Source organism: Magnolia sinica, chromosome 12 (assembly GCF_029962835.1).
Source record: "Magnolia sinica isolate HGM2019 chromosome 12, MsV1, whole genome shotgun sequence".
NCBI lineage: Eukaryota > Viridiplantae > Streptophyta > Magnoliopsida > Magnoliales > Magnoliaceae > Magnolia > Magnolia sinica.
In genome coordinates this window covers 9,304,040-9,320,848 of record NC_080584.1, presented here as the reverse complement: position 1 = coordinate 9,320,848, position 16,809 = coordinate 9,304,040, and the positions used below count along the sequence as shown (strand labels likewise).

General features: G+C 44.6%; 1 protein-coding gene across 1 annotated transcript in view; it reads left to right on the top strand.

Annotated features, from left to right (window-relative positions):
- LOC131219916 (probable LRR receptor-like serine/threonine-protein kinase At1g56140) overlaps nucleotides 1-15,841 on the top strand; it is a 57,575-nt gene extending 41,734 nt beyond the window's left edge. The window contains exons 19-23 of the mRNA XM_058214902.1: nucleotides 11,622-11,740; nucleotides 12,045-12,255; nucleotides 13,042-13,273; nucleotides 14,242-14,392; nucleotides 15,338-15,841. Coding sequence (XP_058070885.1) covers nucleotides 11,622-11,740; nucleotides 12,045-12,255; nucleotides 13,042-13,273; nucleotides 14,242-14,392; nucleotides 15,338-15,706 — 1,082 coding nt within the window. The 3' untranslated portion in view covers nucleotides 15,707-15,841. The remainder of the gene's footprint in view (nucleotides 1-11,621; nucleotides 11,741-12,044; nucleotides 12,256-13,041; nucleotides 13,274-14,241; nucleotides 14,393-15,337) is intronic.
- The last annotated feature ends 968 nt before the right edge of the window (nucleotides 15,842-16,809 follow it).

Sequence of the window (16,809 nt, the reverse complement as noted above, 5' to 3'; positions counted from 1 at the left end):
CCTTCGCTCTTTCCTGTAGGACATGGCGCGCAGGAGAGTGACCCGATCGACTCCCGCACCACCACCTGAGACTCCGGCTCCACCACCTGCGGCTCCCGCACTACCACCTACGATCCCTGCTCCACCACCAGAGATTCCTACTGCCCAGCCTATGGATGCAGCTCCTCTACCAGAGACCGGTGCGGATCCGACCGTATCCGTGAGTGCTTCCCAGTTACAGCAGATGCTGCAGCCGTATCTGTGAGTGCTTCCCAGTTACAGCAGATGCTGCAGGCTGTGACGGCCGCACTTCAGGGGCAGGGCAGACCCCCAGTCGTTTCACCAGCACAGGCAGAGCAGGAGCGCTCGAGTGCCCTCCTTCGAGAGTTCCGACGCCTCGATCCCCCGCATTTCCAGGGTGAGCCAGACCCGACCGTGGCTGAGAGATGGCGCGCTGACGTAGAGAAGATATTTGAGACGATGGGATGCGCGACTGAGCGGCGAGTCCGATTAGCCGTATTTCTTCTCCATGGTGAGGCTGAGCACTGGTGGATGTCAGTCTCTCGAGCAGCGGGCACTGATTTTGTTTGGACTTGGGAGGATTTCGTGGATCGGTTTGACCGACAGTATTTTCCTGATCACATCCGACGTCAGCGAGCGTTGGAGTTTGAGGCCTTGGTGCAGGGCGATATGACAGTGGCTCAGTATGCCGCTCGTTTTGTAGCACTGTCCCGATTTGCACCTTATTTAGTGGATGATGAGGAGCGGAGAGCCCGTCGATTTGAGGGCGGCTTGCGTTACGGTCTTCGAGGCCGTGTTATTGGGCATGAGCTCCCTACCTTTGAGGAAGTGGTGCGGAAGGCCCAGATTTTTGAGGCTGAGTGGGACGGTTCTCAGTCTGATCGCGGTCAGAGGAGAGACCGGAAGAGGCAGGCTTCTTCCAGTGATACGCAGCAGGGTCGACCTCAGCAGAGGCGCACAGGTCGCCCAGCCTTCCGAGCGCCAGCAGCACCTCCAGCACCACCTCCGAGACAGTTCACCGGCACTTGTTTTAGGTGCGGTGCGGCAGGACACCGTATGTGGGAGTGTCCTCGTCCCCAGCAGCAGCAGCAGAGAGGTCCACAGCAGCCTCCACCACCGCAGCAGCAGCAGAGACCCCCACAGCAGCAGCGACAGCAGCCTCCACCACCGAGACCACCTCAGCAGCAGCATCAGCACCAGCCTCCGAGGCCGCAGCAGCAGAGGCAGCAGTTTCGACCGCCTCAGCGACAGCAGCAGCACGCTCAGAGGGGACAGGCACCTCCCCAGCCGGCTCAGGCTCGATTCTATGCGGCCCAGCAGGATCCTCAGTCATCTGGAGGAGTCGTTGAGGGTATACTTCCAGTATCTGCATGCATTGCACGTGTGTTGTTTGATTCTGGTGCATCGCATTCTTTTGTGGCCGAGAGTTTTTGCCGATCGACTGGTTTGCCATTGGAGTCTGCTCGTGAGGGGTTGACTGTATCAACTCCCTTGGGGAAGACTGCAGTGTTGGGCCGATTTTGCTCGTCTTGCCCCGTTCTGGTTGGGGATATCTTTTTGCCTGCCGATCTGTTTGCTTTGCCTATGTCCGAGTTCGATGTCATCCTGGGCATGGATTGGCTTGCCGAGTACCACGCCATATTGGATTGTTCCGCGAGGACAGTCACGTTTTGTATACCTGGCGTGCCGCAGTTCCAGTTCATTGCTGAGCCCAGAGGAGAGTCGCTGTCTTGTTTGATGTCTTGTGCCTTAGAGGAGCCCTTAGCGGTGAGCGTCGACCAGTTGCCTGTGGTTTGCGATTTTCCCGATGTGTTTCAGGAGATTCCGGGATTACCGCCTCGTCGACTCACCGAGTTTCAGATTGATCTCGTGCCTGGTACCGCGCCTATTTCGAAGGCCTCGTATCATATGGCACCGTTGGAATTGCGGAAACTGCAGAAGAAGTTGGACGAGTTGCGCGAGTTGGGCTTTATCCGTCCGAGCAGTTCACCGTGGGGAGCGTCGGTACTCTTCGTGAAGAAGAAGGATAGCACGTTGAGGCTCTACGTAGATTACCGCGAGCTCAACAAGGTCACGATCAAGAACAAGTACCCGCTCCCGAGGATTGATGATTTGTTCGATCAACTGCAGGGTGCACAGTTCTTTTCGAAGATTGACTTGCGTTCCGGTTATCATCAGATTCGGGTCCGAGAGGAGGACATTCCGAAGACAGCATTCAGGACGCGTTATGGTCATTTCGAGTTTCAGGTCATGTCCTTCGGACTGACCAATGCGCCAGCAGTGTTCATGCAGTTGATGAACGAGGTCTTTCGTCCGTATCTCGATCAGTTTGTTGTAGTCTTCATCGACGACATTCTGATTTATTCGAGGACTCGTGAGGAGCATGAGCAGCATTTGGAGGTTACGTTGCAGACCCTCCGCGCACACCAGTTGTATGCGAAGCTGGAGAAGTGCGAGTTTTGGCAGGAGGAGGTGAAGTTCCTCGGTCACGTGGTGACGAGGGAGGGTGTCGCAGTGGACCCCTCAAAGGTTGAGGCAGTGCGTCAGTGGAGCCCACGACTGCGTCCGAGATCTGTAGTTTCCTTGGTTTAGCAGGCTACTACCGGCATTTTATTGAGGGCTTCTCTCGTATTGCGGCCGTTGACCAGGTTGACTCGGAAGGGCGCGAGTTTATTTGGAGTGATGCTGCGAGCTAGCATTTACGGAGTTAAAGGACCGTCGACGTCCGCTCCTATCCTCACTCTTCCCTCTGGGAGTGACGGATTTATTGTATTCACCGATGCCTCGCATATTGGTTTGGGTGCTGTCCTGATGCAGCACGGCAGGCCTGTAGCCTTCGCGTCTCGCCAGCTCAAGGTCCATGAGCTGAACTACCCCACGCATGATTTAGAGTTGGCTGCAGTTGTCTTCGCACTGAAGGTGTGGAGACACTATCTCTATGGGGTTAGGTTCGAGCTCTTTTCGGATCATAAGAGCTTGAAGTACCTCTTCTCATAGTCCGAGTTGAATATGAGGCAGAGTTGGATGGAGCTCTGAAGGACTATGATTTCGATCTCCGGTACCACCGGGTAAGGCGAACGTGGTGGCGGATGCCCTCGGCCGTCAGCCACGAGGCCCGGTGGCGCATATGATGATTCAGGAGTGGCAGATGCTCGAGGATATAGCAGAATACGACTTCGAGTTTGGCTTGCAGTCTTCTATTGTGCAGTTATCGAGCCTGTCGATTCAACCCTCTCTTGTCGCAAGGGTGATCGAGGCTCAGTAGGCAGACGAGTCGTTACAGGATTACCGAGCAGAGGCAGCATCCGAGGGTCAGGCAGATTGGCAGATTGGTACAGATGGTGGACTTCGCTTCAGAGGCCGATTATGTGTCCCGGATATTCCTGAGTTACGTAGAGATCTTATGACCGAGGCACATCGATCGCGGTTTTCTATCCATCCTGGCTCGACGAAGATGTACCGCGATATGAGGTGACAGTATTTTTGGGTGGGGATGAAGTGCCAGATCGCCAGCTTTGTGGCCGAGTGTGACACGTGCCAGCGTGTCAAGGCCGATCATCAGAGACCCCCTGGTCTATTGCAGCCGTTGAGTGTCCCGATGTGGAAGTGGGAGCACGTGTCGACAGATTTCATTATGGGCTTGCCGAGGACTCAGCGCGGTCATGACGCCATCTGGGTTGTCGTTGATCGTCTGACGAAGTCGGCACATTTTATTGCGATACGTGCGACTTGGCCTTTGGACCGGCTTGCGAGATTATTCATCGAGGATATTGTGAGACTGCATGGCGTTCCAGTCTCGATCGTTTCTGACCGAGACCCGAAGTTCACGTCTCAGTTTTGGGGGAGCTTCAAGAGAGTGATGGAGACTGATTTGCAGCTCAGCATCGCGTGCCATCCGTAGACCGATGGCCAGACCAAGAGGGTCAACCAGATCCTTAAGGATATGCTTCAGGCCTGCCTGATTGACTTCGAGGGTAGCTGGGATGAGCATCTACGATTGGCTGAGTTCGCATACAACAACAGCTATCATGCGACCATTAGCATGGCTCATTTTGAGGCCCTATATGGCAAACCATGCAGATCTTCAGTTGTTGGACCGAGGTTGGAGACCAGCGTCTCGTAGGTCCCAAGCTTGTGTGGCAAACATCAGAGGCAATCGATATCATCAGGCAGAGGATGCGCACAGCTTACAGCTGGCAGAAGAATTTTGCTGATCGTCGGCGTCGTCCCTTGTAATTCGCTGTTGGGGACCATGTGTATCTCAACGTCTCGCCCATGAAGGGCATAATTCGATTTGGAGCGAAGGGCAAGCTTGCCCCGAGATTCATAGGACCTTTTGAGATCATTAGGTATTTGGCATTGTGGCCTATTGACTTGTCTTGCCATCTCAGTTGTCTAGCGTCCACAACATTTTTCATGTCTCCATGTTGAGGAAGTGTTGGTCAGACATTGTTCATGTTATTGATTGGCAACCGTTAGAGGTTCATGAGGACGTTTCCTATATTGAGCAGCTAGTCCGTATCCTTGATCGAAAGGAGCAGGTCCTCTAGACCAAGGTCATTCCGTTGGTGAAGGTTCAGTAGGGTCACCATTCTGTCGAGAAGGCTTCTTGGGAGCGTGAGGCCGAGATTCGAGAGCGATATCTCCATCTTTTTTATGATTGATTGTGTTGTATGTTGTATGTTATCGCTGATTTTATATAGTGATGTTATGTTTCTTCTCCCTCTTGAGTTATGGCTAGTTGCGATGATTATATAAATTTCGAGGATGAAATTTTTATCAGGAGGGGAGAGCCGTAAGCCCCGTATCCTAGACCGTACCGTTCCATAGGCTTCCGCGGTCTTTCCGGTCAAATTGCAACCTTCACACCGTATTCGGTGTTTGCGCCGATATCCTAAGCCAGGTCCCGCACATCGATGTCGGCTTGGTCCGAAAGTTATATCATAACGACGCGTCGTCGCCGCGGTTCCAACGCCGTGACTTGCGCACCGAACCGATACCCAGGCAAGAAGATGCCGATCAGCGTTTATTCCGAAGAAACACCGCGCGTTGCGGATTTCGAGGGAATCTCTACAATTAGTCCCATCAATCAACCATTAAAGCATCCCATACCTCAAGTACAACAACCCATCTCCACCTTTTTCAAAAGTCTACCCTCTTTCCACCTCACCACTCCTCTTTTTCCATTTTCAACATCAACCATACCCCCTTTTTACAATTTTTCAACCCAAACCATCCCCCATCACTCCATCACCCATCATTCTCTCTCTCTCTCTCTCTCTCTCTCTCTCTCTCTCTCTCCCTTACAAGTCTCTCTCTCATTTCAACTCTCCCATAGCAAGTCCCATACGTATGAGTCCCCCATGGTGAGAAAATGGCATTTGTGAGGCCCCCTTTCCTACCCCTTCATCTCTCATCTCAACCATCCATTTCTCATCTTCCTCCATCAAAGAGTAGCACAAGGAACTAAGGAAGCCAAGGGAGCAAGAAGATCAAGCGGTGGGTGTTTGGATAGGATAGTTTTTGATGTTTTTAAGATGGGCCAAGTGAGGCCAACCGATCAATGGTTCGGATCTCACTTTGGACCCTATGATGTGGGCAATGGCCCACTTGGATCATCATGATCATTCCATGATGGGGCCATTCTCCATGGACCCCATCATGATGTTTACTTTCTTGCATATTTAGGGTCATGTAGACCGTCTGATTTAGTGGAGAAGGGATCTCTACCGTTGAATTTTAATTTAATAGGCTCACATGTAATGGGACCCACTTGATGTATGATTTAGTGCAAGGGAGGGCCCATAGTGCCGGGGTCCCTCCATCACACGGTCTCACTCTCTATCTCTCTCCCTTTTTATTTTATTTATTTTATTTTTATGTTAATGAGGTTATGTGGCCCGCTTGAATGGACCCCACCATGTAGTATGTATTTTATTTAAGTGGGGCCCACCTTATATGTGTAGCACCACCTTATAAGTATAGTACCCACACCATTCATCAGTGGTGGCCCACCTGAGCAGGCCACCTTGTATGGCAGACCGTCCAGCGTCTCTGGACGCTGGACGTTTAATTGGGAAAACACAAATGCTAGCTTGGTTCAAGGCTTTGGGTGGCCCACTCATGTAGGCCCCACCTTGATGTATGTATTAAATCCATGCCGTTCATTCCTTTCCCAAGATGGTTTTAGGCGTTGAGCCAGAAGATGAGACCAATCAGACTCCCAGGCGGGCCATGACACGGCAAACAGTGGGCATACCATTGAAACATCCTCTATCACTTCTATACACTGAAACAGGCCCAATATTGGGCTTGTTTTGACTGTCGTGAGGCATGGAGAGCCATTGGACGGAGCAGATCTGCAAGAGGTGGACCCCACCTGCAAAATCCTTGAGAAATCAAAAATAAAAAAAAATAAAACTGCTACACAGCAGCTACTGCTGCTGTGTCAGAAAGCGCAGCAGGCAGCGCCTGCGCACGGCGTCCGGGCGGACGGACGTCCGCACAGCCACCCACGGCCATGGCTGGGCCACCCCCTGACATGGGCCCACCCCAAAAATCAGCTCGATCCAAGACTCAGGTGGCCCACACCATAATAAACAGTGGGACTGGACTTCTACCTTTGAGATCCCTTTGGGGTCCACAGAAGTTTTGGATCAGGGTGAAGTTTGTTTTCACCGTTCATCTAGGCCCATGTGGCCTTATCAACGGGTTGGATGACATAGAAACATTACGGTGGGCCCCACATGGAGCCCACACAGATGTATGTGTTTTATCTCCACCGTCCGCCTGGACGGTGGAGCTCACTGTGTGTGTGTGTGCGTGTGTGTGTGGGTGCGTGTGTGTGCTGGTGTGTGTATATATATTTATATATAATATTATATTATATATAATATTATATGTTATATGTATATATATAATATTATATTATATATAATATTATATGTTACATATATAAATATATATATATATATATATTATATTATATATAATTTATTGATGGTGGGAGGCCCACCTCAGTACTTGTGGCCCATGGTTGAGGCCCACTTTGATGTATATATAGAGCCCATGGGTCGAGGCCCATTTAATGTATTAGGGGCCCATGGGTCGAGGCCCATTAAGATGTAATGTGGCTAATGGGTTGAGGCCCATTTGATGCACGTATGGGGCCCAACTGGCGAGGCCCATTTGATATATATAAGGCCCATGTGAGTAGGCCCATTTGATGCATATATGGGACCCAACTGTCGAGGCCCATTTGACACATGGAAGGCCCATAAGATTAGGCCCATTTGATACGTTCTAAAGCCCACAGTTTATAGTCCATTGCAATGCACCTAAGGCCCATTGGCGCGGCCCAATGATGTGGCCCACTTGATGAATACAAGGCCCATATGATATGGCCCATTTGACGTATTTAAGGCCCAATGGGACGTGCCTAAGGTCCATTGCAATGTACGATCCCAACATGATTTATGTAATGATGTTTACGTCAGGGCTATGCCTTGGGAGCAATGGTGGTTTGACGTCCACATTGCAAGTATAGTGTGGTTAAATGTCCGCATTATGACTTTCCCTAGGGCCCATTGTTAGGCTCGTTATGTGTAGGCCGTCTAGGCCCACCTTCGTTATGCACGTCACCCATCCTATATAGCATGTTTAATTCCATGATTCATGATCATATGCATCATATGTATGCTTGATATGAGAAATGACTGATCATAGCATATGTCTTTGGGCAGATTGTTTAGGGACTCCCGGTGGGTGTTGCCCTACATGAGCGCATGATACGCACGGGATTGTTGCATGACCGGATAGTGTGATTCATGCATTCGCATTATGTGATATGGTTACTATCGTCCTAGCTACATCGGGCCGTAGCCTCCGCGACGTATCGTGGTTGGCGGGATTGGATACCGGAAATCTTGTTCTACATGGGGTGCGATAGATATCCTGGGTGAAAGTCCCTAAACCCTTATGGTACCGGAAGGTTGCTCCAACGTCTAGGCCGAGTGGATGCATGAGCGCCGAGTGCCGATTATCGACGGTTGCGCTTTCCACCGTGTCGTGGTCGGTTGGAAGGGGGTGCGGCCTTACCCGTCCAAGAGGTAGGGGGCAATGCTAGGCCGAGTCCGACCGGCTCGAGGAATGGGTCCGCTATTGACGAGCCGAGCCCGATATTGGCAGGCGGATAGTGAGGTCTTTTCCACTCACCTTATTGCGCGCGATGGGGCGGCAATCTGGCTTGGAGTGTACTAGACCCCGGTGATATTCCAGATTTGAGCCGTATTGACATGTGGACTTAGATGAGGATTTGTATGCTTGAGTTGCATTTCGCATTGCATGGCCTTGGTATGGCCGACATCATTCATGCTTTGCATCGCATGGCCTTGGTACGGCTAATGGGATTCTTGGCATTCATCAGCATGTTCCGCATTACTCTGATACTGCATAACTACATTACCACCTTGAGCATACACTTTCACCACCCTCTAAGCTTTCTATAAGCTTATGCACGACCGTTGCGTGCAGGTGACGTTGGATCGCAGCAGCGCTGAGGCTTAGGCGCGTAGCTGATCTTTCTTGGAGCTTTTGATCTATCATCATTGTATTTCCCTTATGCTCATTGTACTTGTAAAGTTTTTGATTATAGTGGAAATGTGATGGAGTTTTTTGGTTGTTGTTGTGAGTTATGCCTTTAGTTATGCTTCTTACGAATCAAACTGATGTTGAAAATACCAATATTGCTAAGTTAGGGTGTGTTTGGATGCTCAACTGAACTGGATTGAAATTCATTAAATGCAATGCAGAGGATCATTTTTAAGTCATATAACAACTTGAAATGGTAGTAATAGCAATCTGGGGGCTAGCCCCACCTTGGTCGTTTTCTAATTATTGAATTGAACTACCACAATTCTGTTCAATATAGCATGGAAACACAATCTAACTGATATGTATTGAAACTCAACTCAGACAATTGTAACTCACATGTTATGTTCCTAAAATATGAAAACCCACTCAATAAGAGTGGATTCAAGTCTTCGGTTCAAGTTTTCTCAACCAAGAGTTATTGCAATTTTTCTTTGATAAATTTCTAGTTACCAATTAGATTTCTTAGGCCGTATTCAGATATCCATGTAAGCAGGATTTTGTTCAACCCAAATCAATATTCACAACATTTCAAGCAGGACCTGAAACATCTTTGGTTTGGTGCAGAAAAGGTGGAAAATTGATACTTGACATACTGGACATCCCATTTTCAGTGTTGTTGCAAACACGCATCTGAATGGATAAACATTGTTAATTTCATAAATAAATAAATTAATAAATTAAAAAAAAAAACAAAAAAACAAAAAAAAAACCATAGTGCTTGTAATTTTGGGTACCAAATTAAATGTAGTAATTGCAATGTATCGGCTTGAAATACATTGGTCATTTTCTATTTAATTGAATTGAAACATTACAAATCAGTTAGGACCTTGAAAAGTTTAGAAGAATATGGAAACACCAAAAGGAACACTAAGTAGTAAGGCTAAACTTAAGACATATCACAGTAAGTGTGATAGGTTGGAAGCAAGAGTAGTGAGAAATATGTCTCCAAATTAACTTGTAAAAATGAGAGAGAGGAATGGCAGGGACATTAATAATAATGGTTGCATTTAAAAACAATGACTTGAGAGCACTGATCAAGTACAATGAGATCAATGAAAGGTTGAGGAGCTATTTCAGAACTTGGAAGTGATGACCACAATGAGAGCACATGGATAGATCGAATTATAAGCTCAAATGAGCTCAAAGAGCATAGATACTTTCATAGGATTAGGACTCCGAAGTGAAAGATGCTTCGAAAAAGATGAAGATAGGAAAGGCCTTTGGACCATATGGTATACCGATAGAGGTTTGGAGATCATATAAGATCGAAGAAAATGCGAAAAGAATGCAGGAAAAGTGTTATGCTACCTATTGACAAAATAAATTAGACATATAGAGCCGCACTTAAATTAGACATATAGAGCTGCACTAAGTGTCATGGGATTAAGGCGGGCCTCCCTCAGGATCTCCTTCTCGCCGAGGGAGGCTAATGGAGTGGAGGATAGCCTAGCCAAGTTTGGCAGCGCTACCCCGGCCCGGGCCGGACCGAGTTCATATCTGTAGCTGACCTTTCGCCTTTCGCTAAGGGCTCTTACTTTCTTGATAAGGTGGGATTAGGAGCAATTCGATTGGGCAGATGTAATTAGCTGTCTATTTTATTTATTTTTTTTTAACTTCCCTTGTAAGTATTTGTGAGTTCATTTGATAGGATAGGTGAGGCTTTCGCTCTTTTTTGTGAGGCCCACCCGAATCTCTTGTAATTTCCTCAGATGGATATAAAAGATCTCTAGTTTTTTTTTTTTTTTGTTTTTTAAAGTGTCATGGGATTAAACTTATGAATCATCATACTATGAAACTTTGGACAGAATGGTTGAGTAAAGAGTTAAGGCGTGAGATGTATGTATTAGAAATCAGTTTAATTATGCTAGGAAGGTCAACTATTGAGGTTGTTCTCCTATTTAGCTAATAAAAAAATATAGGGAAAGGAGGAAGGATCTTTATGTGGTTATTATCGGCTTAGAGAAAGCATAAGATAAGGTCCGTAGAAAGTTAATCTAAGGGGTGTTGAGAAAGAAAGTAGCCTCAAAAGGACATATTTATATAATTAAGGATATGTATGAGGGAACAGTAACAAATGTTAGGACCATTAGCTGAGAGATGAGTGAATTCCCAATTAGCATAGGATCACACCAGAAGTCGTCAACATTGAGTCAGTGTCTTTTTTGCATTAGGTATGGACGAGTTAATGAGCTAGGCAATTACAAGAAGAGGTCCTGTGGTATATATCATTTATGGATGATGTAGCTACTTTTGATTGATGAGACAAGGGTGGGGATAAACACAAAGCTAGAAGTATAGAAGCGTGCTTTAAAATCTAAAGGTTTTAAAACTTGTTCAACTAAAAATAAAATAATGTGGAATGGAAGTTTTTGTAACAATAGGAGTGTAAGCAAGGAATTAGTTAATATTGTTATTCAATTACCCAAAATTAATTATCATTTTGGATATCTTGGGTTGATAATTCATGAGAGCAGAGATATTAGAAAGGTTGCTATTCGTAGGATTCAATCTAAGTGGAAGAAGTGGAGCCTCTGCACTCTGGACTTTTTATACGGTCACTATGTACCGATCAAAACATAACGAATTTTTTTATTAAATAGCCATGATATGATCTATGAGATGAAATTTTAGGCAGTTAAAGAATGAAAGATTGCCGAAGAGTAGTTGGAAAGCATGGAAGATCCTCGGAGAGCCTAGAAGATGAATACCTTGGGTGTACCCTAAGTTTATTTAAAGAAGAAAAAAAAACTTTCTTCTTGATTCAATGAATGCTTGCAAGATTCAAACACACTACTTTTAAAGAAATCATCAATTAAGTGAATAGAAATTCTAACTGGGAAATCATACAAATTTTATCTAATAAGTTCATGAACAAAAGAAAAAGAAAAAGATGTAAGCATGCATTTAAGTTTTGTAGTCAATTTAATTAGATATATGATCCTAACCTGCTCACTTATGTGAATTCACAGAGCTTCTAGAAATGGGTACCAAACCAAACACTTTTAGTTATTCCGAACTGAGGACTGCGACCGGAGATTTCAGTCTGGAAAATAAGTTGGGAATGGGACGATTTGGGGCTGTTTATAAGGTACTTTTCTTCTTATGTGATCTGAAATGAATGTGTCATATGAATGTAAATGTAAATATGAATGTGAATGACAGAGGAAAACAAAGCGCCAATTGAGAGCTGAGGGCATGTCTAGAAGAACAAATCCTAAATTTTAGGGACATCCAAGCAGGCCTCTATATAACTCTCTCTGTGGTGACTCAGGCTCATTTTATACTGCAATAATGTTCAACCGCATGTACACCTACCCAGTACCCTCTATGTACACAAATAAATACATATTGGAATATTCATTTACTTCTACTGAATTGTGGTATTTTTATAGGGCACACTTTCAGATGGAAGGATAGTAGCTGCGAAGCAACTCTCAGTGGCATCTCATCAAGGAAATCGTCAGTTTGTAACAGAGATTGTTGCCATATCAGCGGTGCAGCACCGGAACCTTGTGAAGTTGTACGGATGCTGCATTGATGGAGATAAGCGCCTTTTGGTTTATGAGTATCTTGAAAACAGGAGTCTTGATCATGCACTCTTCGGTACGAAACATGTTCCTATTTCTGTAAAACGATATTCTTGAGCTATGACCAAAATGATAAATGTGATGGCCATTGGTAAGAGATAGGATTTGGGTAAGCACACGTGCCGATGTAGCATGTATGTGTGACATGCAGACCATTCATCTAGTGGACCCCACATGAATCTGCAACTGCCCAAATCCAGGCATTCTGGTCATCAGGTAGCCCAACATGTCTATAAGACAAATGGACAACTAAAAAAATTACCAACATCCACATTTGTTATACACTTTTCCCCACTTGATGAATGAACCAGCCTTTTTTTTAGGGCCATGGCAAATGCAAGGTGGGTCCCACTTGATGAACAGACTGTATTCTTGCGCATACATTCCACATTAGCGATTTTGCACATGTGGGGAGAATTGCTAGTTAGGGCTGGCAATGGGCCGGGTTTGGGTCAGGTCAAGCTAGGCCCGGGCCAGACTCCACAATAAATGTCCAAGGCTTGAGCCTAGCCCCAACCCAATATAGGCTTAACACAGCAACCGTAAGCCCAAGCCTGAAAAGTTTGGTTGGGTCTTGACCTGACCTGAACTGACCCGACATGGCCTAAAAATTGATGAAATCCCCATTTCCCACTTGAATGTTCCTAATCTTATTAATCAAGTGGACCAACACACACACAAAGAAATAGAGAGTAGGAATGATTTCAATTTCCTAGATTCAAGATGCATGGTTTCCTAATCAAGGATTAAAATGGCAAATTTGAAAATATAAGAAATGTACATACATGTCATTTTCTTGCAGGAGACAGCAAGTTGCATCTAAATTGGCCCACCCGCTACAGAATATGCATGGGTACGGCACGGGGCCTTACTTATCTCCACGAGGAGTCAATTCTCGGAATCGTACATAGAGATATTAATGCCAGTAATATTTTGCTTGATGCTGATCTCAATCCTAAGATTTCAGATTTTGGTTTGGCCAAACTATATGATGATAAGAAGACACACATCAGCACACGGGTTGCTGGGACAATGTAAGAAACACTCAATTGTTTACATTCACATCTCTTTCTTAACGATCTGTTTGGATGCTCAATTCAACTAAATTCTAACAATTTATAAGAAATGATCAAAGTGGGATGGCCGTTTTAAATTATAAGATGAGTAAACACCAAATTGCAATTCCATGAATTTCAAGTTGGAACTGGAACAACTTCAGCTCCAATTAAGGGGCTAGTACCTCATTATGAATGGAGTAAGGGGAGTCCCCCTTTGATCATTTGCACTTTAGGGCACTATTTTATTTATTTATTTATTTATTTATTTGTATCTTTGTTAATATGAACAGACAGTGTACAAACTAGACTTTCAGGTGGGCTCCACACAAAACACCGGCCTCACCTAATGTAGGAATGTGCAAAAAGATTAGGAGAAGATCATAGTCTTTCTCTATAATAAGCCTTGAATAGTAAAGAGCTTGTGTTTTTTTTTTTTTTTGAAAACCTTTTTCCATATAACAAAGGGCTTTACAAGACTTTGGGCGGGCCCAACAACAAAAAGGGGAAGGGCCCGCCTATCGTGAGAGCACTAAATACAAAAATAGACTCGACGGAAACTGAGGAATCAAACCTCCCTCAGATTTCCCAGCCCCACTCTATATATCATGAAATAGAAGTCCTCTAGTCATCTGGGGCAGGCCTGTGGTTGAGAAAAACAGACTATTGGCTTGACCATTACTACCCCTACGTGCTAAGTCATTGGCCACTCCATTTGCCTCCCTAGGACAGTGCCCTATAGACACCTCAAGCTGACTCATGAGGTTTTTGATCCTTGCCCACCGGTAAAGAGCTTATGCTTACTTTCTCTTACACGACTCGAAAAGGACTTCAAGTTATCACAGGACTCTTTAAAATGGCAATCCGACTTTGATCATTTCTTATAAGCTGATTATTGCAATTTAATTCAATTGAGCATCCAGAACACATCCTGTGGATTCTTGAAGTGGGTATCTTGCACCGGAGTATGCCTTGTGTGGGCATCTGACAGAAAAGGCTGACGTGTTTGGATTTGGAGTCGTCACACTTGAGATTCTTAGTGGACGGCCAAATATAGATACAAGCTTGGATCAAGATAAGATGTATCTCCTCGAATGGGTTCGACATTTTAATCACCTTTATAGGAATAAGAGTCTGTAGGCTAGTAATTCGATTCTTTCATTAGGATACCCTCGATTCTTTCATTAGGATACACATGTCATGGGCACACACACAGTTTGTCGACATTCATTATCTTGCTCAGTGTTTCATGCTCCTGCTATTAGCTTCCATTGGTTATGATTCAAATGATGATCACTGAGGTTGTGTTTGGAGCACTATTTATTAGAATCACGATTATGTATCAAATAAAGTGGAAATAACGAAATAGTAATTTCCTTCCCACCATATTGAAGTTTTGAGAACGAAATCACAATTGTGTTACTTTCAAGTTGGACTACAAAGATTTGTAATTGCAATTTGAGGGGCTACTTCCTGGATGTAGACTCTGGGAAGCCTCAATTAACTTTCATCATTTTGCCATTTTGGTTAAACTAATGCCTGCATTTCAATTCGCGTGTGCATCCAAACACAACCTAAGAAGAATGCAACATGTAAATGGGCCAAACAGAAGCATCCTATGTGTGCCGACATGGGATTATGTGTGCAAGAGCTGGGTCATCAATCAAGTAGGTTCCATGGAAACTGTTTCCTAGCCAAAAAATAAGGCCAGCCCACTTTTCAGACGGACCACAAAAGATAGCTAATGGTTTAAATTAAATGCACAAGTGACCTTCCTAATCAAGTACGCTACATCCACTGCAGGACGTGCCTAATGAACAGTCCATATCTCGCACACATGGGGTGTTTGTATTTCACATTTGCTGATGCGCATCTATAAAGTAGCATTGCTTCAATCACCGAATAATGAATTTTCTTCACGATTCATTCTACTAAGTGATCACTAGTTATCTTTCAATGATGGATTTGTGGACATAAGATCGATGTATTATTACTTTTTCACTCAATGTATTAATAATACCTCATCATTCCATAATTTCTTAGGCTTGGACTCTACACGAAGCTAACCATCCATTGGAACTGATCGATCTGACACTATCCGAATTTGACAGCGGAGAAGCGCTAAGAATGATCGGAGTAGCTCTTTTGTGTACTCAAACATCTCCAGTGCTACGCCCGCCCATGTCGGGTGTGGTGGCCATGCTATCAGGCGACGTCGAAGTAAGCAGTGTCACATCGCGGCCCAGCTACTTAACTTTGTGGCAATTCAATGACTTAACCAACTCCCTGAGTGACTATATCTCAAGAGGGTCTATGGGAATAACAATAGAAGGCCAATGTGACATGTCGAACAATTCGAGCTGGTCTACTCCTGCAGAATGCTTGCCTCTGCCCGCTCAGCCATTTTTGTAAGAGATCATTGGAGAAAGACAGGGCTGATCGACTTTTCTAAGCTGTGCATGCATTTCTTCAAGTTATCCTCTCACTGCAATGAATTCTTTGTTCATATCTTTTATTTGGATGTTGAATGAATATTATCAGGCAATATATATATGTGTCATAGTTCAAAACGCTAAAACTCGACTCGACCCGATGTCCAGCTGGGTCAGGATGACTCTAAGACTCAATTGAATCTTAAATTAAGATAGTATTAAATGTTTTTCATTATTATAAGTAGCTTTTTTAAATTTATGTAAGTTAATAAATTACTTATCTAAATAAGCTAGTTTAGTTAATCAACTTAAATAAATAATTTATTAAATAAACTTATTTTTTAAAGTTATTTTTTATTTCCTTTTAACTTATGAAAAGTAACTTAAACCATGGTTGTAAAGAGTGCGCTCTAATTGTGATGAATGGATGTGCCATGTTGGGAAATCCACCGTGATGTTTTGATAAATCCACCCAGTCACTATTTTATACATCTCATTTTAGAAGGTGGGCCCAAATATGACATAAATTCAACACTGAAGTGGGCACACAGCTTAAAACAGTAGTAATGATCATGCCCATCGTTGAAACTGCACCCATTGTTATCTGGCCCACCATGATGTTTTTGAGAATCCTACCCATCCACCTGTTTTTACAACTGATTTTAATTGGTAGGCCCAAATATAATGAAGATCCAAAACTCAAGTAAACTAGGCACCTTAAAACAATATTATTAAACCTGGCACCCTAGTAGGAGCTCAAAAACATGGATCATCTCACCATGATGCTTTTCAAAAATCCACCATGTCCACCATTTTTGTCAGCTCATTTTAAGCTATGGGCCTACTTAAGTATGACAAAATTACGACACTCAAGTGGGCCACACTACTTGAAACAGTGATATTGAACCGCCATTGCCTACATTAATTTTTTGAAATATCCACCGGTTTCTTCATATAATCTTATGGGTATGGGAATAACCTTACCATTGGTTTAGATGGCATATAATCAGCATAGTCAGCCCTAGGTATATTTCAATAGTGATCATTCAATCCTCGATGTTTCCTTCAATGTGGCCCACTTAA